The sequence below is a fragment of the Sus scrofa genome, chromosome 18, assembly GCF_000003025.6.
Source record: "Sus scrofa isolate TJ Tabasco breed Duroc chromosome 18, Sscrofa11.1, whole genome shotgun sequence".
Lineage (NCBI taxonomy): Eukaryota > Metazoa > Chordata > Mammalia > Artiodactyla > Suidae > Sus > Sus scrofa.
In genome coordinates, this window is record NC_010460.4 from 14,558,043 (window position 1) to 14,583,500 (window position 25,458).

Consider the following 25,458-nt stretch of genomic DNA (forward strand, 5'->3'; position numbering starts at 1 on the left):
TAAAGACAACCCAGGAGGAAGTTCTGTTTACCTATTTAACTGTGCATTTACTTAGTCCCATATTAAGTGCCGTATGGAACCCCACCAGATGCTGTGAGGGATTCTAGCTACAGTTGCTGGAAGCCGAGAATGTCCCAGAAGTTAAAAAAAAAAAAGCTAAGACAAAAATTCACATTACATCAAATCTTAGGAGAGTAAATACCTTCTGGGGCATGACAGCTGTTCTTAGCTGTCTCCTATCGAAATCCTAAAGGAGTGAAAATTATTCTCTCTATTCCCACACTCCAGAAATCAATCTTGAAAAATCTGAAAGTAAACTAGGACGGCTTTCTGTTTTCTTCCTTTTATATATTGTCCTCAAGCTAGCCAAAATCACCTTGGAATCTTGTTCGACTGATCACAAAGTGGCTGGTTTTCCAATACCGAGTGCGCGTGCAGTGCCATGGGCTACATTCAGTCAAGGAGGACCACTCCCCTGGCGGCTGGGGTAGCACGATCCAGGGGGATCGGGAAGGTATGACCCGCATGCCTGGAAAACAAGCCTGTCTCCTCTTGTCCCTTAACATACAGACTGCTCAGAGCGGAAGGTGTGTGTAATGGACGAATCACCTTCAACTCTTTTTTAAAGAACCCCCATCAAAAGGTGTTCAACTTTGACCAGAAGAGCTGGAATTGCGGTAAGGGTGGTCACGGTGGTGGTGATGAGGTTTTTATTACTATGAGAGCTTTTTATTTTATTTTGTTTTTGCTTTTTTTAGGGCTGCGCCTGCAGCATATGGAGGTTCCCAGGGATCTAACTGGAGCTACAGCTGCCGGCCTACACCACAGCCACAGAAACGCCAGATCTGAGCCGTGTCTACAACCTACATCACAGCTCATGGCAATGCTGGATCCTTTAACCCACTGATCAAGGCCAGGGATCGAACGCACAACCTCATGGTTCCTAGTAGGATTCGTTTCCGCTGAGCCACAACGGGAACTCCTATGAGAGCTTTCAACAATAAACAGCTCATACAGACTCAGTACATTACACATGCCAGGTACTCTTGTAAGTACTTATGTGTACTAACTTATTGAATCACCACTGCAATCCTGCAAGGATATGCACTATTATTCTTCCATGTAACAATTCCCAACAGAGAGGTTAAGCAGACAACTCAAGATCACACAGACAGTTCATAGCAAAGCCTCGATTTAAACCCGGGTGTCTGTTAGCTACTGTACAATGCAATGCCTTTCAAATTTCTCTGAGTTCAAAACCAGCAAAGAAAGAGAGGAGACCTAAAGACATGTAGGCAAGCTAATTAAAAGGCAACTGACACTATTCAAATTATTTTAAAAACATACCTGTGTTACCTAGACATCTCAATTCTAACCGTATACTTCTGTTCTACATTAACAGAAAGGACCTAGCTAGAGCAACTTCTGAGGGGATTCAAGGGTCTGTCTTCATTTGGAAGGTGAGGATGGTTAGTAGCAGTCAGTGGTCAATGCACTTTGTCATTTTAGTTAACCAACATTCAAAACTATGAGGGTCAGTCAAAGAATCATAGCACTGGATCCCAAGTGCTGGGGTGGTTCTTTACTAGAATTTCATTTCTAGGTCCAGAAGAGCTACCTAGGAATTCTTACACACAAATCGTATCCTCCAATAGTTACAAAACAGTGGAAGGAATCCCAACTTGGAAGTCAGGGTCTCTTGCATGTACATGACCCATCTCGTGTGCCAGTCCCCTTCAGTATACTAACCAGGCTATAACCTTAGGAGAGTAACCTCTCTGGGCCTCCATTCCCTCTACTTAAAAAAGAAACACTCTTCTTCTACCACCATTACAAAGGGTGTGGGGGAGGAGGAAGAGACGGTATACAGCACAATAACTGTTTCCTCTTCCTCTACCAGGAATTCTCTTCTAGGGAGAAGACTTAAAGGGTAGGCTTATAAAACACTACTTTGCCCTGAAAAGCCCTCATCCCCACACTGCAATGATACACAAGATTACCATCCCAAACTAAACTAAAGCTGGCAGCAGAAGATAAATTCAGACCAGCAGCCAGCTATTTAGCTGGGAGATGACTGCCTTGGATTCTAAGCGCCCTCGGCCTCTGTCGGGTCAGCTCTGTGGGCTGGACACAGAGCAGCTGCCACATGCATCTCCTGGAGACGGCCAGAGTGGAATTCAAGAACACATGGTTTACAGCAGGTGAGCCCTAAGGATACAGAGAAACTGGAATCCTAATACATTGTAAAATTAAGAGTACAAAATCCTGTGGAATCTTTGGTAAACAGTCTGGCAAATCCTCAAACGGTTAAGCATAGAATTACCATGTGACACAGCAATTTCATTCCCAGGTGTATATCCAAGGGAAATGAAAACCTATGTCCACACAAAAACCTGTACACGAACCCTCATAGCAGCTTTATTCACATTAGACAAAAAAATGCAAACAGCCTAAATATCCATCAGTAGATGAACAGTTAAATTAAATGTGGTAGATCCAGACAATGGAGCATTATTTGGCAATGAAAAGGAAGGAAGTGCTGATACATGCTGAACAGTGATGACCCTTGAAAACATGCCAAGTGAAAGAAGCCAGTCACAGTGGAGTGCGAATCGTATGATTCCATTTAAACGAAATGTCCAGAATAGGCAAATCTCTAGTGACATAAATAGATCTGTGGCTGCAATGACAGCTAGGTACGGGGTTTCTTTTAAGGGTAATGCAAATGTTCTGAAATTGACTGTGATGCTAGATGGACAACTCTGTGAATATACAACTCGGGGAAAACACAACTCGGTGAAAAGACACCGAACTGTACACTTTAGATGAGTGAACTGCTGAGCCCCGGGAGCGTGGAAGGGAAGAGGAAGGGCAGCTGTGTGTCTCCTTCCCCTGCCTCTCCTCAAATGAAGGGTGGAGCTGGTACAAGGGAGGGTGTCCATTGCTGTTCAGCCTCAGAATAAAGGCACTGTTCACCGCTTCAGGTACAAATTCACTAATTAATTAAATGGGTGAACTGCATGGCATGGGAATTATATCTCAATAAAGCTGTTTAAAAACTACTAAACAGACCCAGAGAAGTTAAATAAAACTGTTCAAGTTGCAAGACCGTTAACGTAATAAAATTGGACTTTTTTTTTTTTTTTAAATTCTCAAATCCCAGGACTTCAACTCTGGTCATGGACTCAGCCATGGTTATTTCCACCAGAGCATAAGGAGAAAGGAGGATGTCTGTGTTCCTGCACCGCCCTTGTGAAGGGCTGGGTGCTAAATGGACATCAGTACCCAGAGTTCTCATGCTTTCAAGATTAGTAGGGAATGAGCAGATTTGTCTGATCCCCTTGCAACAGCTAATACACTGGGATCATGATGGGCCAAGCTTAGGGGTTGCAGTCTGGGACCTCAGGAAAGAGTTTCAGGTCTTTGGGCTAAGGGCATACATGAAATTCATCTGACCATGGCCTCAGATCTAACCAGTTCCAACAGATTTTTTTTTTTTTTTTTTTAAAGAAGCCCTCTGAGCTCATGCCTATGGCTTAGATAACAACCCACTTTTGTGTGGGCTCAAATCAAAGAGCCAACTAAACAAAGGCCATGAGAACTAAAATATTTCATCTATAAAGGAGAGCTCAACAAAAATAGAAATGTTTCCAATAAATAAAGTTGACATTCCATTTTAATGACTACTCAAGCCATTCACACAGCAGACTAATTACTTACAAATATTTAAAATATTTGGACTGGTTAATAATCAGTCAATGAGACTTAAGCGACTGACATTTTAAAATGGCAAATAAGGAAAAACCACAATGAAGCAATTACTCATTACTCAGTTTTAGCATGAGCCACATTCTTTGTCCTAGTGAGTTAAGCAAGCAGAACTCCTATGGCTAGAAAAATGCATCTGCACCGGATTAAATTAAACCGAATCAATACTATATTATGTAATATCATATTACAAGCTCTGTAACTGGAACATCATACAAAAGTTAAAATGAGTGGCCAGATAGCACATCCTCTGCCTGAAAACTGGCTTGGACTGCTTTACACAGCATCCAAGAGTGTTCTGAAGGAAAACATCTAAAATTGTGTCAATCCCTCTTTATCATTAGCCCCTCACCAACTCCCAACCATTGTCTTAAATTTTTTTTTTTGGCTGCGGCTGCAGCATATGGAAGTTTCCAGGCCAGGGATCGAATTTGAGCTGCAGCTGTGACTAATGCTACAGCGGAGGCTGCAGCAATTCGGATCCTTAACCCACCGCTTTGGGCTGGAAACAAACCCACACTGTTGCACAGACAACACCAGATCCTTAACCTGCTGCACCACAGCAGGAACTCCTGTCTTTAATTCTTGAATCTTCATTTTTAGGAGCATCTGAGAGTAAACTGCAATCCATTTAAATGATTGGGATATTTCAAGTAAGAAATAATGAGTATGGTGGTAAGTCAAAAGGAGTAACTCAAAGCCAAAGTGGGAAGAAATTCAAACAACTTCATTTTCTGCATATAGGACTGACTTCAGAAAGTCAAATCTGTACCTCGGATGATTCCCCTGAGTCACTGGGGCAGGAACAGGAACCACAGACCATAAGATCACTCTATTTATACCACGGCACTCCCGCTTTGCCTTCTCTCAGAGGTGGCTGTGCAGATGCTCACTTTGCTCACCAAGATTATAAGGGACCATACTTTATCCATCCTTGGGTCACACATGCTCTGGGAACAGGGCCTTACACACTGCAAGAATTTCATGTTTGTTGACCTGTAAGCAACTCTATCATGTATTGGCTGCTAGAATCCAGAATTTCTTTTTAACTTTATGACTTACATATTACAACTACATGTATTATATGAATCTAATTCTTACATATAAAGGCTACTAGGAATGAAGTGTTCACTGAAAACTCTAATGCACAAAGCGTACATGTGAAAGCAGTCGGAGTACTGCAGGGGTACAGTCCTGGCCGTATTTCAGAAGGACATCAAAATGGAGGCAAACACTCCTCAAAAGGAAGCCTTTGTGTGTCTGATTCTAGGTGCTGTATCCTGCACCAAGAACAGCACAACACCTGATTCAATGGACCCTTGGCACATAGGTGAAATGAATGAATTTGAACTCTCTGAGCTTTCGGATTAAGTCTAGTCCCTTGTTGTTGAATTCTTCATTAAAAACTGTGTTTCCGTTATTAGCTTACAAAGAAAAAAAAGAGGGTTGGTTGCAAAGAGAGGATGGAAAAAAGTCATTTGCATTTAGTATTCATAAAGTAAACAATTTCAACTAAATTTGTCTTCTATATATTTTCTTTGGTTTTCTCCTAGGTGTTCACTCAAAATCTTTATGAGTGTCAGGAAACAGGAGAAAAGATGTTCAAGAAAACAGATCTGTTACAGGACAACAGGAATCCCCGACTCTAGAATGCCTATTTTGGGGGATTAAAGAAAGACGGAAACAGCTTTGATCAAATCATTCTACTGTGCTGTCCATGCCCCACTTCTCTTTCCCAATCAGGTCAGTCACAATTCAAACCTCGCTGATGAGTCATTTGTGATAAGAGTTCTACATTCTCTTAGTGCCAAAATAAGAGCTGATACAACAGATTCTAAATTTCATATACGGTCTACCTATTTTTAAATATAGTTCTTTCAGGTTTGAATACTCTATATGTACAACTTAAAGACTGGCTGGGGAATAATTGGAAATGGATTATTTGAATAGTGTAACATGATGATAAAATAAGAGCCTCTAATTCGGACTAAGGCAGATAAAATAATCCATGCTACATCTCATTTTATAGTTTAATGGCTGACAACTTTTAAGAATGAAAGCTTTTATAAATCAGTTATACTTAAAATGAGACAAATCTTAACCACACCATTTGATAAGCATTTGCTTCTCAGAAGAGAGGCCTGACTTGGCCCCTTCTGAAAATATCCCACTACAAAATGCCAAAGGTGACTGACTGGTCAGTCCCCATCCCCAGAGTGAGTCCCAGCTGACCTTTCCTCTTCGATTCTCTAATTTCACCTCGCCACTTTTTTGCCTTGTTATGTGTGCAGCTGCACACAGTTCTTCAGGGGTCAAGTCTGTCTTGCATCCTACTCTTACTCCAAACTTGAAACTGCCTGGTCCTTTCCTGAACCCAGACTAAACAATCCACTTCCGCTGGCAAGATGCAGATTACATTCAATGCTTCAGTTCAGTACCTGGCTTTTCCTTCAATGTGGGCTGGCAGGAGACAAACAGGAAGTGACTATGCCAACCACAGAGAAAGAAACACATCCTTGTCTGGAAGGCTACAGAACAGGGTGCTGTTAGACACTAAGCCTGGGGTGGGAGTTTTCATCACGGTGCTTGGTGAGAGGTGGGCCCTGCTATAATCTGGACTTAGTACAGCACAGGTAATTGTTTATGCTGCTAAAAACCAGCAAAGCAGTCCCTTAAGTTGGACTTTTCTCACTATATAATATTTCATATGTCTGTTTTAAGTCTTCTTTCTTCTGAAGGGATTAAGAACTACTATCAAGGCAAAAGCAAAGTAATTCATGGGACTACACCAAACTAAAAAGCTTTTACATAGGGAAGGAAACTATCAACAGAGCAGCATTTTGAATAGGAGAAGATATTTTCAAACAATATATCCAATAAATGATTCATATTCAAAACATACAAAGACTTCATATAATCCAATATCAAAAAAACCAAATGACCTGTTTAAAAAATGGGCAGAAGACCTGAATAGAGGCTCAACAATACTAATCATCAGGGAAATGCAAATTAAAGCCACACTGAGATTCTAATTCACACCTGTCAGAAGGGCTGTCATCCAAAAGGCAACAAATAAGAAGTGCTGGTGAGGATGTGGAGAAAAGGGAACCCTGCACACCGCTGGTGGGACTGGAAATGGGTAGTTGCTGTGGAAAACAGTATGGAGGGCCTTCAAAAACTTAAAAATAAAACTACCATATGATCTAGCAACTTTAGTTCTGGGTATTTATCCAAAGAAAATAAAAATACTAATTCAAAAAAGACACATGCACACCAATGTTCACTGCAATATTATCTACAATAGCCAAGATATAGAAGCAACCTAAGTATCCCCTGATAGATGAATGGATAAAGAAGATGTGGTGCATAAATACAATGGAATATTACCCAGCCATTAAAAACAAAATCTTGCCTTTTGCAACAATATGAAAGGATCTAGAGGGCATTCTGCTAAGTGAAATAAGTCAGAGAAAGACAAACACCAGATGATCTCACTTACATGAGGAATCTAAAACATAAAACAAAACAAAATGAAAACAGACTTACAGCTACAGAGAACAAAGGGCTGGTTGTCAGATGGGAGGGGTGGGGTAATATGGGTGACTAAGAAGTAAAAACCTCCAGTTATAAAGTAAATAAGCCACGGAGAGGTAATATACAGCATAGGGAACATGGTCAATAACATTGTAGTAACTTTCTATAGGGTCAGATGGTTACCAGACTTAACGTGATCATTTCATAATGTATGTGACTGTCACCTCTGTGTAGCACACCTGACACTAACGTAATGTTGCACATTAACCACATTTCAATAAAAACAAATAAAATCTCAAGATGACACTGATTTAAGAGAGGGGATTTTCTATAAATGAGCAATTTGACAGGGTAAAGGCCTTCCTAGTCATTAATGTGTGGTTCTGTGTTTGCAGTTCTCGTACAAGAGAATCATTCACTCCAAAACCAATACACTTGCCTCTCACTGTATCATTCTCCTGCCTTGACTCCAGGGGGGTTCTCGTTGACCCACTACTAGACAAGGTGATTGTGAGAAGGAAAAAAGACAGATGGAAGACCCAAGTAAGGCTACGGAATTTGATGGCAAACAAGCAGAAAAATTTTTGGTTCCAAAGAGCCTTTTTACTAGAGGAATTAGCAACCTCTAAGTAGAAAACTTCATGGTCCGGCAGCTTATACATAATTTCTTATCAAGGAAGACCCTAAATAGGTTATTCCCTAGGTTGTCCATGGTTGAATAAAGTCAGCACCAATAGCTCCTTCAGAAAGCCTAACGATGCCCCTGGGGTTAGTTTTCAAAGGCAAAGATATAAAGCAACCCATTTAATTCTGCTACCTGACAATAAAGCTAATCTAGTCCATTATTTGGGGAAAGAAAAGGCAAGGTCCCTACTGGGACAATGGTCATTTCTCTGAATAAAAGAAAGTATTTTAAAACTGAATATAATTTATATACAGTAAAATTCACCCTTTTTCGTGTACAGAATAGTTCTATCACCCCCCTGAATTTCCTGTGTCCCTTTGCAGTATATCCTTCCTGATCTGTTTTCTGACCAGAGAGTCTTGCCTTCTCCTGAATGACATATAAATAGAATCATAAAATACACAGTTTTTTTCGTTTCTGTTTTTTTCTGAGACCTCGCTCCCTGGCATGTGGATGGTCCTCACATGATCTCTCTGCGTGTGTCTGTGTTCAAATTTCTTTTTCTTATAAGGACACCAATCACATCTGATTAGGGCCACCCTAAAATGGCCTCATGTTAATTACCTCTTTAAAGACCTTATATCCAAATATAGTCCTATTCTGAGGTATTAGGGTTTGAGACTTCAACATATGAATGTTTAATTTTATGCCTTTTGAGCCTGGTTTCTTTCACTTAGCACAAAGCAGCTGAGATTCATCTATGATGGTGAGTGCAGCCCCCCCCTTTTTGTCTTTTTGCCTTTTGAGGGCCACTCTGTAGCATATGGAGATTCCCAGGCTAGGGGTCTAACTGGAGCTGTAGCCACCGGCCAACAGCACAGCCATAGCAATGCCAGATCCGAGCCACGTCTGTGACCTACACCACAGCTCACGGCAACACCGGATCCTTTACCCACTGAGCAAGGCCAGGGATCAAACCCGCAACCTCATGATTCCTAGTCAGATTCGTTAACCACTGAGCCACAATGGGAACGCCTAGCCCCTTTTAATTAAAGCAGTTTCTTTATGCAAAATGTCTTAGTGATCAGTGATTGCTCAAGTGAAATTTAAAAAACATGACTAAACAGAAGAGTAAAACAGGAGTTCCCGGAGTTCCCGTCGTGGCGCAGTGGTTAACGAATCCGACTAGGAACCATGAGGTTGCGGGTTCGGTCCCTGCCCTTGCTCAGTGGGTTAACGATCCGGCGTTGCCGTGAGCTGTGGTGTAGGTTGCAGACGCAGCTCGGATCCCGCGTTGCTGTGGCTCTGGCATAGGCCGGTGGCTACAGCTCCGATTGGACCCCTAGCCTGGGAACCTCCATATGCCGCGGGAGCGGCCCAAAGAAATAGCAAAAAGACAAAACAAAACAAAACAAAAAAACAAAAAAACAGGAGTTCCCGTTGTGGCTTAGAAGAAATGAACCTGACTAGTATCTGTGAGGATAAAGGTTAGATCCCTAGCCTCCCAGTGGGTTAAGGATCCAGCGTTGCTGTGACCTGTGATGTGGGTTGCAGATGCAGCTTGGATCCCACGTTGCTGTGGCATGGTGTAGACTGCTGGCTACAGCTCTAATTTCTCCCCTAGCCTGGGTACCTCCATATGCCACAGGTGTGGCCCTAAAAAGACAAAACAAACAAACAAAAAACCCAGAAAAGTAAACAAAGTATTGAACAAAGTAAGACAAAATGTTGAACCATAGCTTTCCATTGAGTCAAGAGACTTGTTCTAGTTTCTTCAAGAATTCAGATTTGTATGTAAAATGCCTAGAACTAGTTCAGCATATGGTGTTCACTCAGAAAAGGGCCACCTTGGAGTTCCGGTTGTAGTTCAGCAGGTTAGAACCCAACTAGTATCCATAAGGATGCAGGTTCAATCCATGGCCTTATTCAGTGGGTTAAGGATCTGGCATTGCCACAGATGTGGTGCAAGTTGCAGAAGTGGCTCAGGTCTGGTGTTGCTTTGGCTGTGGTGTAGGCTCGCAGCTGCAGCTCTGATTTGACCCCTAGCCTGGTAACTTCCATATGCTGTATATGTGGTCTAAAAAAGAAAAACAAAAAAAGGGCCACCATGAATAGCTGTACTAGAGAAGGCCATTTACAGCCCACAATTTTAGGATAATAATAATAATTAAAGACTCAAATTAGTTGCATGGAATTACCTTTGTATGGTTTACCTGCCAAAGAAGCTCTTGATTCAGCTTCTCACAACACAGTATTCCAAAGAGAACAGATCAAGGGAAGGGTACTTCTAAGAAAAAAATTTATAACAGCCCAGGTTGTAATTGTGTGCGGAGACTCAGTGAACTGGGTTTGGGCAGAGTTCACCACTCCAACTAATTATTGTGATTGCAGCTAAGCTATCTGAGGTCTGTGTTACATTCTCCTTCAACAACAACTGTTTTCTTTGCCACAAATGGAAGAAGTGTCAGGCAGGATTTGACTGACTATAGGGTAAAATTACAACATCAGAGATAGGGAAGGATCAAGATGGTAGAGGAGTAAGACCTGGTGCTCACCTCCCACAAACACATTAAAAAAAAACAAAAACAAAAACCCATCTACATGTAGGACAATTCACACAGAATGTCTACTGAATGCTGGCAGAAGACCTTAAACCTCCAAAAACGGCAAGAAACACACCACATGACTGGATGGAACAAAAGGAAAAGAAAGAGAGAGAGAGAAAAGGAATCAGGATGAGACTAATACTCCTGAGAGGGTGCTGTGAAAGAGGAAAGAAACCCATACCCTGGGAAGCCACCTAACTGATGGGGAGATCAGCTGAGATGGAGGGACCTCAAAGTCAAGGAGAAAAGTACAGCATCTGGACTGAGGAGGGCAAAGCAGAGTGAGAGCCACACAGATGGTCTGCACCACCGCCCTTGGACACCACAACCTGAGATGCTTGGGTGGGGGCTGGACACTGTGACTCAGGCTCTGAAGAATAAGAGAAATATAAGCATAATGAAGAAGCTCAGGAACCATCCCCAGTTAAAAGAACAGGAGAATTCACCTGAGGGAGCAAACAATGAAACAGACCCCTGCAATTTAACAGAGTTCAAAAAGGAGATACTGAAAATACTGAAGGAATTAAGAGTGAATATGAAGGAATTAAGAGTGCATATAGGAGTTCCTGGCGTGGTGCAGTGGTTAACTAATCCGACTAGAAACCATGAGGTTGTGGGTTCGGTCCCTGCCCTTGCTCAGTGGGTTAACAATCTGGCGTTGCCGTGAGCTGCATGCGGTGTAGGTTGCAGACGCGACTCAGTTCCCACGTTGCTGTGGCTCTGGCGTAGGCCAGTGGCTACAGCTCCGATTGGACCCCTAGCCTGGGAACCTCCATATGCCATGGGAACAGCCCAAGAAATAGCAAAAAGACAAAAAGACAAAAAGACAAAAAAAAAAAAAAAAAAAAAAAGAGTGCACATAAACAGTAATGCAGGTTACTTGCAGGTTACTTTAGAAAGGAACTAGAATATATAAGGAGGAACCAAGAAAAATTAGAAAATTCATTTGCAGAGATGCAATCTGAGTTAAAGGCACTGAAGAGCAGAATAAATAATGCAGAGGAACAGATTAGCAACTTGGAAGACAGAACAGTGGAAATCATCCAAGAAGGACAGCAGACAGAAAACCAAATGACAAAACATGAAAGCAATATAAGAGATCTATGGGATAAAACAAAGTGGGCCAATCTACGCATAATACAGATTCCAGAAGGAAAAGAAAAAGAAAAGGGGATTGAAAATATATTTGAAGAAATCATGTCTGAAAACTTTCCAAATTTAAAGGAAATAGATATCAACATACAGGAAGCACAAGGGCTCCAAACGAGTTAAACCCAAACAGGCCCACACCAAGACATACTGTAATAAAAATGGCAAAAGTTAAAGATAAGGAGAGGATTCTAAAGGAAGCAAGAGAAAAACAAAGACTTGATTATAAGGGAACCCCTATAAGGCCATCAGCTGATTTCTCTGCAGAAACACTACAGGCCAGAAGAGAGAGTGGCAAGATATATTCAAAGTTCTAAAAGGGAAAAATTTGCAGCCTAGAATACTCTACCTATCAAAAATATCATTTAAAATAGCAGGAGAAATAAAGAATTTCTCCAACAAACAAAAACTAAGAGTACAGCAATACTAAACCCATTCTAAAAGAATTACTGAAAGGGCTCCTCTAAATAAAAAAGTAAGAAGAAATAGGATGGAGGAACTCACAGTTGGAAAGCAATCACTTAAGCCAGTATACAGATCTAAAATGAAAAAAACCAAACTATTGTAAAAGCAATGATAAACACAAGAATAGCAAAAGAACAAACATAAAGATGTTGAAAAAGGACTTTGAAATCATAGAATGTGGGAAGGAAAGTAAGAAAATCTAGACTCTTCTTTCTTTCTTTCTTTTTTTTTTAGAATGTGTTTGAGCCTATATGAGAATCAGGCTAAAGTAAGCAGATATAGGAAGGGCTTAACACACTTGAAAAACAGGGCAACCACAAATCAAAACAAAACATCACATTCACAGAAACTAAAAAGAAGAGGACACAAGCATAAAATAAAAGGAAATCATCCAACAAAAACAACCACAAAAAGAAAGGAACAAAGAAGAAACATAGAATCAACTGGAAAACAAGGTTTAAAATGGCAATAAATACATATTTATCAATAATTACCTTAAATGTTAATAGACTGAATGCTCCAATCAAAAGACATAGAGTGGCAGATTGGATTAAAAAAAAACAACAAGAGCCTACAATATGCTGTCTTCAAGAGACTCACATTAGGGCAAAGGACACTCATAAATTGAAAATGAGCAGATGGAAAAAATACTTCATGAAAATGGAAAAGACAGGAAAACAAGGGTTACAATACTCATAACAGACAAAATAGACTTTAAAAAGGCAGCCAGGAGTTCCCGTCGTGGCGCAGTGGTTAACGAATCCAACTAAGAACCATGCGGTTGTGGGTTCGGTCCCTGCCCTTGCTCAGTGGGTTAAGGATCCAGCATTGCCGTGAGCTGTGGTGTAGGCTGCAGACGCGGCTCGGATCCCGAGTTGCTGTGGCTCTGGCATAGGCTGGGGGCTACAGCTCCGACTGGACCCCTAGCCTGGGAACCTCCATATGCCACAGGAGCGGCCCAAAGAAATAGCAAAAAGCCAAAAAGCCAAAAAAAAAAAAAAAAAAAAAAGGCGGCCATAAAGAAAGACAAAGAAGGACACTATTTAATAATAAAAGGATCCATTCAAGAAGAGGATATTACAATTGTCAATATATATGCCGCTAACATAGGAGCACCCAGATACATACAACAAATACTAACAGACATAAAAGGAGAAAGTGATGGAAAAACAATAGTAGGAGACTTGAATGCCTCACTCACAGTAATGGGCAAATCCTCTAGACAGAACATTAATAAGGCAACAGAGATCCTAAACACAATAGAAAAGTTAGACTTAATTGACATTTTCAGGACACTGCACCTAAAAAATCAGAATATACATTCTTTTCAAGTGCCCATGGAACATTTTCAAGGATCAACTACATACTGGGGCACAAAAGTAACCTCGACAAACTTAAGAGTATAGAAATTATTTCAAGTATCTTCTCTGATCACAATGACATAAAACTAGAAATCAACCACAGGAAAAGAAATGAGAAAAAACTGACTACATGGAGACTAAACAACATGCAACTAAAAAACCAATGGGTCAACAAGGAAATCAAAAGGGAAATTTAAAAAATACCTCGAGACAAATGATAATGAAAACACAACCATTCAAAATCAATGGGATGTCACAAAAGTGGTTCTTAGAGGGAAGTTCATAGTGATACAGGCCTTCCTCAAAAAAAGAAGAAAAATCTCAAATCAACAACTTAATCTACTATCTGAAAGAATTAGAAAAAGAAGAACAAAACCTAAAGTCAGCAGAAGGAGGGAAATCATAAAGATCAGAGAGGAATCAATAAAATAGAGATTCAAAACACAATAGAAAAAAAATCAATAAAACCAAGAGCTGGTTCTTTGAAAGGGTAAACAAAATTGACAAGCCTCTGGCCAGACTCACCAAGAAAGGAGAGACTCAAATAAACAAAATAAGAAATGAAAAAGGAGAAATCTCAACAGATACTGAAGAAATACAAAAAACCATAAGATAATACTATGAACAATTAGAAGCCAACAAATTTGACAACCTAGAAGAAATGAACAACTTTCCTAGAGACTTACAGCCCACCAAAACTGAACCAAGAAGAAATAGATCGACTGAACAGACCAATTACTAGAAATGAAATTGAATATGTAATAAAAACACTCCCTACCAACAAAAGCCCAGGACCAGATGGCTTCATAGGTAAATTCTGCCAAACATGAGAGTTTCTCTTTGTATAAGGAACTTGTACCCATCCTTCAACTTTTCTGAAAGGTTGAAGGAACACTCCCAAAGATATTCTATGAAGCCACCATCACCCTAATCCAAAAACCAAAGATACTGCCAAAAAAGAAAATTATAGGCCAATGTCTTTGATAAATATAGATGCAAAAATTCTCAACAAAATTTTAGCCAACTGAATTCAACAACATATAAAAGAGATCATACACCACGACCAGGTGGGATTCATTCAAAGTTCACAAGGATGGTTCAACATATACAAATCACTCAACATCATACAACACATTAACAAAAAAAAAGTGGGGGAAAAAATGTAATTGTAATGTATACATGTAAGGATAACCTGACCCCCTTGCTGTACAGTGGGAAAATAAAAAAAATTATAAAAAAAAACAACAAAAAAACAAAAAAACACATGATCATCTCATGTATGCAGAAAAAGCACTTGACAAAATTCAACATCCCTACATGATAAAAATTCTTACCAAAGTGGATATAGAGGGAACATACCTTAACATAATCAAAGCCATTTGTGACAAACCCACAGCAAATATAATAATGGGGAAAAGCTAAAAGCCTTCCCACTAAAATCTGGAACAAGATAAGGATGCCACTCTCACCACTTTTACTCAACATAGTACTGGAAATCCTAGCCACAGCAAGCAGACAAACAAAAAAAATAAAAGGTCTCCAAATTGGAAGAGGAGGTAAAATTGTCACTCTATGCAGACAATAGGATACTGCATATAGAAAACCCTAAGGACTCCACACAAAAACTACTCGAACTGATCAATTAATTCAGCAAAGCAGCAGGATACAAGATTAACATATAGTTGTTAATCAGTTGCATTTCTGTATACTAACAATGAAATATTAGAAAAGGAATATAAAAAATATAATATCCTTTAAAATCACACTCAAAAAATTAAATACCTAGGAATATACCTGATTAAGGAGGTGAAAGACTTATATGCTGAGAACTACAGAACTACAAAATATTAATCAAGGAAATTAAAGAGGATTCAAAGAGATAAAAAGATATTCCATGCCCCTGGATTGGAAAAATTAATTTTGTTAAAACGGCCATACTACCCAAAGCAATCTACAGATTCAATGCAATCCCTATCAAATTACCCATGACATTTTTCATAGAATGAGAACGAACAATCCAAAAATTTATATGGAATGATAAAAGATGCAGAATTGCCAAAGAAATCCTGGCTAAAAACAAAACAAAACAAAAAACAAACAAACAAACAAAAAACAAAAACAAACCAACCAGGAGGCATAACTCTCCCAGGCTTCAGGCAATATTACAAAGCCACAGTAATCAAGACAGTGTGGTACTGGTACCAAAACAGACATACAGAGCAATGGAACAGAATAGAGAACCCAGAAATAAACCCTGACACTATAGTCAATTAATCTTTGACAAAGGAGGCAAGACTATAAAATGGGAAAAAGATAGTCTCTTCAGTAAGTGGTGCTGGGAAAACTGGACAGCTGCATGTATAAATCAATAAAACTGGAACACACCCTCACACCATACACAAAAATAAACTCAAAATGGCTTGAAGATTTAAATCTAAGATAAGACACCGTAAAACTCCTAGTAGAGAACATAGACAAAATATTCTCTGACCTCAACCTTACAAATGTTTTCTCAGGTTGATCTCCCAAGGCAACAGAAATAAAAACAAAAATAAACCAATGGGATCTAATAAACAAGCTTTTGTACAGCAAAGGAAACCATAAAAAAACCCCAAAATACAACCTATAGAATGAGAGAAAATAGTTTCAAACAATGCAATTGACAAGGGCTTAATCTCTAAAATATACAAACAACTTATATACAACTCAACAGTAAAAAAAACCAAAAACCCAATTGAAAATGGGCAGAAGACCTGAATAGGCCTTTTTCCAAAGAAGATATACAGATGGCAACAGGTAATGAAAAAAATGCTCAACATCACTAATTATTAGGGAAATGCAAATCAAAACTACTATGAGGTACCACCTTACACCAGTCACAATGGCCACCCTTAACAAGTCAACAAATAACAAATGCTGGAGGGTGTGGAGAAAAGGGTGCCCTCCTTCACTGTTGGTAGGAATATAAACTGGTACAATAGCTATGGAAAACAGTAAGGATGTTCCTCAGAAAACTAAATATAAAACTACCATATGACCCAGCAATCCCACTCCTGGGCATATATCTGTTCAAAACTTTCATTGAAAAAGATACATGCACTGCTATGTCCACTGCAGCACTATTCACAATAGCCAAGACATGGAAACAACCTAAATGTCCATCAACAGATGAATGGATGTGGAAGAAGATGTGGTACATATACACAATGGAATCTACTCATCCATAAGAAAGAACAAAATAATGCCACCGGCAGCAACATGGATGGAACTAGAGACTCTCATACTAAGTGAAGTAAGTCAGAAAGAGAAAGACAAATACCATATGATATCACTTATATCTGGAAGCTAATATATGGCACAACCTATCTACAGAAAATAAACAAACTCATGGACATAGAGAACAGACTTGTGGTTGCCAAGGGGGAGGGAATGGGATGGATTGGGGATTTGGGGTTAGTTGATGCAACCTCTTGCATTTGGAGCAGGTAAGCAATGAGATCCTACTGTCTAGCACAGGGAACTATATCTAAATCATTTGTGATGGAGCATGATGGAGGATAATGTGAGAAAAAGAATGTATATATATATAAATATATATATAAATAATAAATAAATAATAAATATAATAAATATATATATATATATATGACTGGGTCCCTCTGCTGTACAGTAGAAACTGGCAGAACATTGTAAATCAAGTATAATAGCAAAAATAAAAATCTTATAAAAAATAAAGCAAAGCACAATAAAGTGAGTTATGCCTGAAAAAATCATAACATCAGTTAGTTCAGAAATAATAATGTCTTAGCAACTCAACGGTCTCCATGTTGAGGTGTAGACCACCTAGAGTAGATGATTAACACTCATCTCAGTAGTAGAAAGATCTTAAGGCACTTGGAGGTTTGGGGCAGACCCATATCTAATTAGTTACTTGACTGGGTCATCATTCTTCCTACTCCAAAGTTACAGTCTTTAAATAATACAGTATCTTTACGATAGGACAATATGCTGCCACTGATGCTATCAGTGACCACGCTCCTCCCCAGAAGAAGGTAAAATGCTTTATGTCTGTCAAGCAGTTTAACGACAATATGGGGAAAACTGCCCACTTCCTTGAAAGTTTCTGTTTTTAGGGGAGAATTTTATATAAACATATCTAGAAACCAGGACTGGGGATCAGATCCGTCTACAACCACATGCATTTTGACTTTTGTGATCAATGCAAAGAATTTAGCAATTTTTGTACTTATAGGAAATCTGCTAACACCCATTTCAAAGATTCATTTCTTAATACAGATGAAATCTAGTTTCTCTATAATAAGGTGATCATGTAATCTATTACCCAAGTTGGGGCACTTCTGTAAGTGGAAGGGGATGCTATTAATAATTGCACTGGGATAACAGGTATTGACCAGAAAATGCAGGTGGGATGTACAGTCATATAAATTTACAGTAAAAGTAAGCTGGTAATTAAGATGGAAAATTGTGTAATTTTTTAAACATAAACACACATACAAAAACACTAACCTGTAATCTTCCTATAAAATAAAAATCTATTTTCTCCTCAAAGTAAGGGAGTTTCACTTAATTCTGGAGTCTTGAAAAGTCAGCATCCAAATTCAATAGAATGTTTTCTTTTAGGTTGGGAATTTATCAGGTTCCACATGAAGCCTTCAAACACGAGCTCTTCAAAGTTAGATATGCAAGATAAGAGGACTAATGTTGGTATTCCTATTCTAGTGAGCATCCACATTTAAAGTGTAAAAGGGCTGAAATCTTACCAAATTAACAGAAATGACAGAAGAAATAACATACACTATTTGTTCTGATCTTTGGGAAAGTCACTTATGGTTAATTCTTAGAGCTGTGACATAGAACACTTGGATCTCACTTTTCAACATACACTGTAAGAGAAATTCCATTAGTGGAGACTGGCATTTAAAGGATTCCTAGGAGTTCCCATGGTGCTCAGTGGAAACAAATCTGACTAGGAACCATGAGGTTGCAGGTTTGATTCCTGGCCTTGCTTAGTGGCTTAAGGATCCAGCGTTGCGGCTCGGATCTGGCATTGCTGTGGCTGTGGTGTAGGACAGCAGCTACAGCTCCAATCGGAACCCTAGCCTGGGAATCTCCGTATGCCGAAAGTGCGGCCCTAAAAAGACAAAAAAATAAAGGATTCCTAAAACAAGAGATGATAACTAATTTATGATGTGATCCTAAAATCTAGTCCAGCACATAAAAGGACTCTTCCATGTGAGACGTGGAAGTTACTATGGGGAATCAGTACTTGACGAATCCGAACAACTGTACCAGCAGGGGGTACTAGAGACCAAAAAAGAACAAAGTTGTTCTCCCCAGGGTGGGTGAGCCAAGACTACAAACCACGCCTGTCTTCTATGCCCAATGGCATATTTTGGCTTTTCTGCCAGTTTTTTCCCTCTGAACATCTGCCATCCTCCCCGGCCCCAAACCCTACCATTATTCGAATATCTCCCTCCCAAACACCTCTCTTCTGCTGCAGACACCTGCCGGCCCACCCCTTCCTTTACACATACTTCCTACTCCCGTCTCCTTGTACCATTTACACCACTGTTTTAATCAATTATCCCAAAAGAAACATTTTTATACAGCCTATTTATAGTGATAGGGACAAGAATTATAATTTAAGGTTGCTTCTATTTCATTATTCTCTGAAAAGTAATTTAATTCCATACATCCAACTTTAAAAAAAAAAAAAAAAAAGATTTTCAGAAGAAAAGTTAAATGAAGCCTGAGTTCAAATGCCTGCGAATTTCTCAGCAATCCCAGTAAATTCATTTCTGTCCTGATGGTCAAGGCTGGCTTTTAATTTTTTGCCTTTGTCCTATATTCCACATTCAGGCATGTCTGCTTTGTTATCTGTCACTTCCATGTATCTGTCCTAAACTACTGCCTTCTAGGCCAATGTCAATCCTTTGTCTTTAATTTCATTGATTAAATTATTTTGCAGCTTTAATGAGGTAATTCCCATAGCACATAATTCATCCATTTAAGGTGTATGATGGCTTTTAGCATATTCAGGGTTGTGCAACCATCACCCACAACCCAACAAGACACCCCGCACCTAACAGCAGTCACTCTTCATTCCACCCCCAACCTCCTCCACCCCAGTCTGAAGAAACAATCTATTTTCTGTTCTCTATAGATTTGCCTATTCTGGAGATTTTTTTGCAAATATAAATATGTAATCCTTTGTGACTGGCTTCTTTCATGTAATAATGATTTCAAGGTGCACCCATGTTATACCATGTGTCAATACTTCATTATTTTTCAATGCTGAATAATATTTAATTATATGGCTATACCGCACGCACGTGTTTTATTTATCCAATCACCCGCTGATGGGCATCTGGGTTGCTTCCATAGTTTGGCTAGTATGGACAATAGTGCTCTGATGGTTTGTGTTATATATCCACATATATTCTGTGTGGATATATGCTTCCATTTCTCTTGGGTACTGTTATGAGTTGAACTATACCCCCCAAAAAAGATATGTTGAAGTTCACCTCAATACCTCAGAATGTGACCTGATTTGGAAATGGGTCTTTACAGAGTTAATACTATTAAAATCAAGTCACTGGGTAGGCTCTAGTCCAATAGTGTTGGCATCCTTATAAAAGCAAAAATCTGGACAAGAAACAGAGACACACAGAGAGAATATCACGTGAGGATGGGAGGTGATACTGTTGCATCTACAAGCCCAGGAATGTTAAAGATTTCTTGCAAACACCAGAAACTACAAAGGGCAAGAAGGGATTCTCTCCTAGAGCCATTAGAGAGAGCAAGACTCTGCCAGTACTTTGATTTAGCATTTCCAGCTCCCCGAACTGTGAGAAAATTATTATCTATTGTTTTAAGCTCCCCACCCCCCCGACCCCCAGGTTTAGGTACTTTGTTAGAACAAAACTAGGAAATGCATCCAGGTATGTACCTAGGACTGGAATCGCTGGATCATATGATAACTCCATGTTTCACCATCAAGAAACTACCAGCTTGTTTTCCCAGGCAACTATGCCATTTGATTGTTTTTCAATAAATTATTAACAGTTTCAAAACCTCCCTCAAACATAGAAAGTCAGCTTTTCGACGCATTACCTTGCCCTCCACAGGCAGTCCTCCCTCCAGCCTCACCATGGTGACAATCTTCTCCACCACCACTTGTTTTGTTGTGTTTTTTGCTTTTTAGGGCCACTCCTGAGGTACATGGAAGTTCCCAGGCTAAGAGTTGAATCAGAGCTGTAGATGCCAGCCTACACCACAGCCACAGCAGCAATGGATCGGAGCTGTGTCTGTGACCTACACCACAGCTCACGGTAACGCCGGATCCTTAACCCACTGAACAAGGCCAGGGATCGAACCAGCGTCCTCATGGATCCTAGTTGGGTTCATTACTGCTGAGCCATGATGGAACTCCTCCACCACCATTGGTTAACCTTCCTATTTCTTTTAAAAAAAGAGGAGTAACAAATGATTCTGCACTAACAGCAGGCATCTAAAATAAGCTATCACTGGGACTTCGGCATCTCAGAGCTCTAAACCTGAAGATAGGGAAGGAGTAAATGGTACTAGCCAGCAGGAAACTGTCTTTAAAAGGAGGATTTCCTAGCTGAGCTGGGGAAGAAAAGAGGATCCTGAGGGAGCTGATGGCATCTTCTTTAGGGAAGGGAGCCTGGCTGCAAAGAGACCTAAGACCCATCTCTGGAAAGAAGGACTTGGCATGGTGAGACAGAACACATCTTCTGCCATAAACTCTGAAATCCTGAATTGCAGTGTGTTGTTGTCCTAAGAGGAGCCTCAACTCCTTTTCCAACAATAAAGTCCTAGAATCCAGTAATGATGATGCTATATATAGGTAGCGAATCAAATATCTAACTATTCTGAACAGCAAGAATAAAACCCACTATAGAGTTGAGTAAATAAGATATATACACACACACACACACACACATATATACACATATACACACACGTACAAACAGATCAAGCACCCTATCTGGCCAGTAAAGTTTTTGACAGCCAGCTAAGTCTGTAGATTTTAGATCTCTGCACAACTAATAGATGGCAGGTATATGAGAAATGACTTGGCCCTTGGCCATGTTATAAAAATTCGGGGGGAGGGGATACATGCTAAAAGGTTCACGTTAAAATCTCATAAAGGTCATTTCATTTTATTCACAATAACCTTTCGCTTATTTCATGTGCAACGTCGACCTTTTCATTTTTCACAGCCTCGTACAGAAAAGTCAGGCAGAATGAAAAGGGAATGCTGGAGAAATGCATGCTAATGCCAGTGGGCTGACTGCTGACGGGGACGAGAGGAAAGTTCCAGACAGGGCAGATCCTTCAAAACGCACAACCGTCCAGGATTATTTAGTGATGGGAGAGGGAGGGAGAAACCCCTGGAAGGTGTCACAGTGCAGCCCATCACCGCTGCCTCAAACTGAGGAGCTGCAGTGCTCAGAAGGGGTCACGTAGTTCATCTTACTCAGGAGGAAGGTAACAACAAAGTACTTTTAGAACACAGCATCAAGGAGTTAAAATTAAGGCTACCGATTATCTCCAATTAAGGCATCTTTTTATTTTCCTGCCTCCTAACTTTCTCCCGGTCAATGACTAAGCCTGGTCTGGAAAGAGAACACTGAAACAAAGCCATTCGACGGAAAATCCAGGTCTGAAAACACAGCAACAATTGTTTCAAGTTGGAAGAACTGAACAAAACTGAAGTCTTTACTTATCTTGAAAGACTCAAAAAAAAAAAATTTTTTTTTAACCTGACATACCATTTCCACAAAATTTCCTCCCTCCCCAGCCTCGGCTTATCTTGTTGCAACAAAAGCCACATGATCTTTTAAGGTCAGTGGTTCTCAAAGTGGAGGACCCCAAGCAGCAGTATCAACATCACGTGAGAATTTCTTAGAAGTGCCAAATGATCAGGCCACACCCCAGGCCCACTGGTTGAGCAACTCCAAGGGCGGGGCGCTACCAGTGGAAGGTGGAGCCCTCCCTCCAGGTGCTTCTGAGGCTCGTTAGAGAATCAGAGCTTCAGTTCCTAACAGGCCCGGGATTTCTGATTGGTAGAACACAAAGATCCTTAAAAGACTGAAGTAACAAAGGGTAATCAGAAAGGAAAGTCTATCATTATGCAAACTATGCCTTGTTAGCTTAGAAACCATGTCCTTTCTGGATTAAGGTCCAACTATAACAGTAGCAACCTTTAATAAGTAGTAGCTGAGTTCCCATCATGGCTCAGTGGTTAAGGAACCCGACTAGTACCCTGAGGAGGCAAGTTCGACCTCTGGCCTCGCTCGTTAAGGATTCGGTGTTGCGGGGAGCTGTGGTGTAGGTCGCAGATATGGCTTGGATCCCGGATGCTGTGGCTGTGGTGTAGGCCGGCAGCGGCAGCTCCGATTAGACCCCTAGCCTGGGAACCTCCATATGCCGCACGTGCGGCCCTAAAAAAAAAAAAAAAAAGACAATAAATAAATAAACAGTAGCATAAAGATGGTACCTTCCAGATGTTTCAGGAGTGCCCGGCTGCTATTTCCATGGGCAGATATCAGGATGGTTTTACCACTTAATACTTCAGGAGCAATCCTTTCATTCCAATAGGGAAGGAGTCTCTCCAGAACATCCTTCAAGCTCTCGGATCGCGGCAGCTGATCCAAAGGCACGTCGCACACTTTGTACCTCCGGTCGTTGTAGATTTCGTGGAAGTAAGGATGGGACTCCTCAATGGGCGGTGGGGTTATATTGTAGCTCCTTCTCCACAGCCTCACCTGCTCCTCACCGTGATTCAAAGCCATTTGCTCCCTGTTGAGACCGATCAAGGCTCCATAGTGACGCTCATTGAGACGCCAGGAGCTTTCCACGGGAACCCACTCCTGCCCCAGCTCTTCCAGGATCAGCCAGGCTGTGTGGATGGACCGATTAAGGACGGACGTGAACACGAGATCAAACTCAAAGTTGAGTGCTTTGAGTTGCTTCCCACAGTTCCGAGCTTCCTCCATTCCTTCACTGTTAAGTTTCTGGTCCACCCAGCTACAAAAACGGTTCTCTTTATTCCAAGCACCCTCTCCATGTCTCAACATAATCAGTTTGTACTTGGACATCCTGACGGCTGAGCTTCCCTAGTGCTTTCCAATGGGCCACGGTTCAGTGACAGCAACACATCTAGAAAAGAGAAGAAACGGCACGTATGTCATACTTTTCATTCCACGGACTCCCTGGGAGTGGAAGCACAACTTTACGACAGCCAGTTTCTAAAATACGCTGAGATGATTCCTTGAACAGTTGTGAAGTCAGACATCCAGCAGCTCATGCACACTGTGGCCCATACAGGCCGAGTCTACAAATAACTAATTCCAGGGAGCCTGGCTGACTTAAATTTTCTGATGCCTGGATAGTATGTTAATTGTGTGACGTAAAACAACAGAACACTTCATTCTAATGGCATGCCGTGTTTCCACCAGATAAAAAAGGCAGTTTCTGCTTACAGAAGAGAGGATACAACAGAATGAGTAGCAGGTGTCCAAAAGGACGACGAGTGGTGGGAAACACCCAGCTCCTACAGCTGACTTGAGATGGGAAGCATCCTAATCACTTTGTTTTCCCCTGGATGGAGAGAGGAATACGGACCAGTCTCACCTTATTACAGACGTTATTAAACATGTTAATTCAATCAACTACCACATGTATCTGGTATGTAAATCATTGATTGGTGACAACTGGCTCTTCATACAGACGGCTCAAAATGCCACAGGCTACATGTATAAGAAAATCTAAGGTTCAACATTTAAACAACACCAAAATGATTTAAATTGACATTAACACCTAATATGGTACTCACCTAAATAACTGCTCACCTGCCTCAAGATAGTTTTTGGCAGAAATAAATCCGGATGCAAAACAAGCTATCCAATTAAGCAGCTGAGAGATGCTGCCTGTAGAAAGAGATTACCAGGAGCAGGTCTGTAGCAGCGAGAAGCAGCACACTGATAAGGAGGCCCCATCTCCTCCACCCAACCCTTCCGCTGTCCTACACATGCCAGCCACCTCTCAGCAGAAGAGTCTAGTAAAGCGGGACAGACAACCCTCAAGTGTTTCTGAACTCCCCACATTACGCCAAACGTCTGCTGAGCCCACTCTGTCCCAAGGAGAACCTCCGGCCTGGCTGCGTCCGCCTGCCTCGCTCTCCTTCCAGTGGACAGACATCCACCAGGACAAACGTCGCTCTGTTTCTGTGCCAGCGCTGTCCACACTGGGGAGTAGAGATTATGTGAACACCAGGCCTGGTCTTCTGCCATTCTTGGCAGCTTCCATTAATGGGAGATTTTCTGAACCACTTAAGCTGTGATTCACCCACAGTTATATAACCATCAGTGATAAAGTTAACTGGAATCCAGATCCTGCCGTAATTCCTAGAGATTCTGAAAGGAGTGCTGAGAGGCTTTAAAGCACAGCTTCCTAATTCCAGGGGAAAGCCAACAAAGGGCCAGAAGGGGAGAAGATTGAGGTGGTTGGCAAGTGACTGAATCAGGTTTATGGTTAGGTTTATGACTTTCCTTTCTCATCAGGCAGCAGATCCGATGCTCTATTTAGAGCCTGTGGAGCAGGCAAGCATCAGGTCACCGGAAGAGCCTGGGCTCAGAACTCAGTCGAAGTTACCTAGAAGAACTGAGGCTTTCCGTTTCTGGAGGGAGAGCAATGCCTCCACCCTCAGACCAGGTGGGCATCGCATGGCATAAGAACAGAGGATGGGGATGAAAGACAACAGGGCAGCGCTTGGTCAGGTGATTACTGGCGCCTGGAATCGGAACAGTAATGAAACTAATGGAGCCCAAGCTTCAGGGACCCTCACTTGAACCAACTCCTTCTAAGGGGCTGGGAGAGGCCAAATAATGAATTCGCATGG

At 40.8% G+C, this 25,458-nt stretch overlaps 1 protein-coding gene across 1 annotated transcript in view; it reads right to left on the reverse strand.

Moving 5' to 3' along the window:
- BPGM (bisphosphoglycerate mutase) overlaps window positions 1-25,458 on the reverse strand; it is a 37,403-nt gene that overhangs the window by 2,124 nt on the left and 9,821 nt on the right. Inside the window, exon 2 of the mRNA XM_021079176.1 lies at window positions 23,056-23,717. Coding sequence (XP_020934835.1) covers window positions 23,056-23,656 — 601 coding nt within the window. The 5' untranslated portion in view covers window positions 23,657-23,717. The remainder of the gene's footprint in view (window positions 1-23,055; window positions 23,718-25,458) is intronic.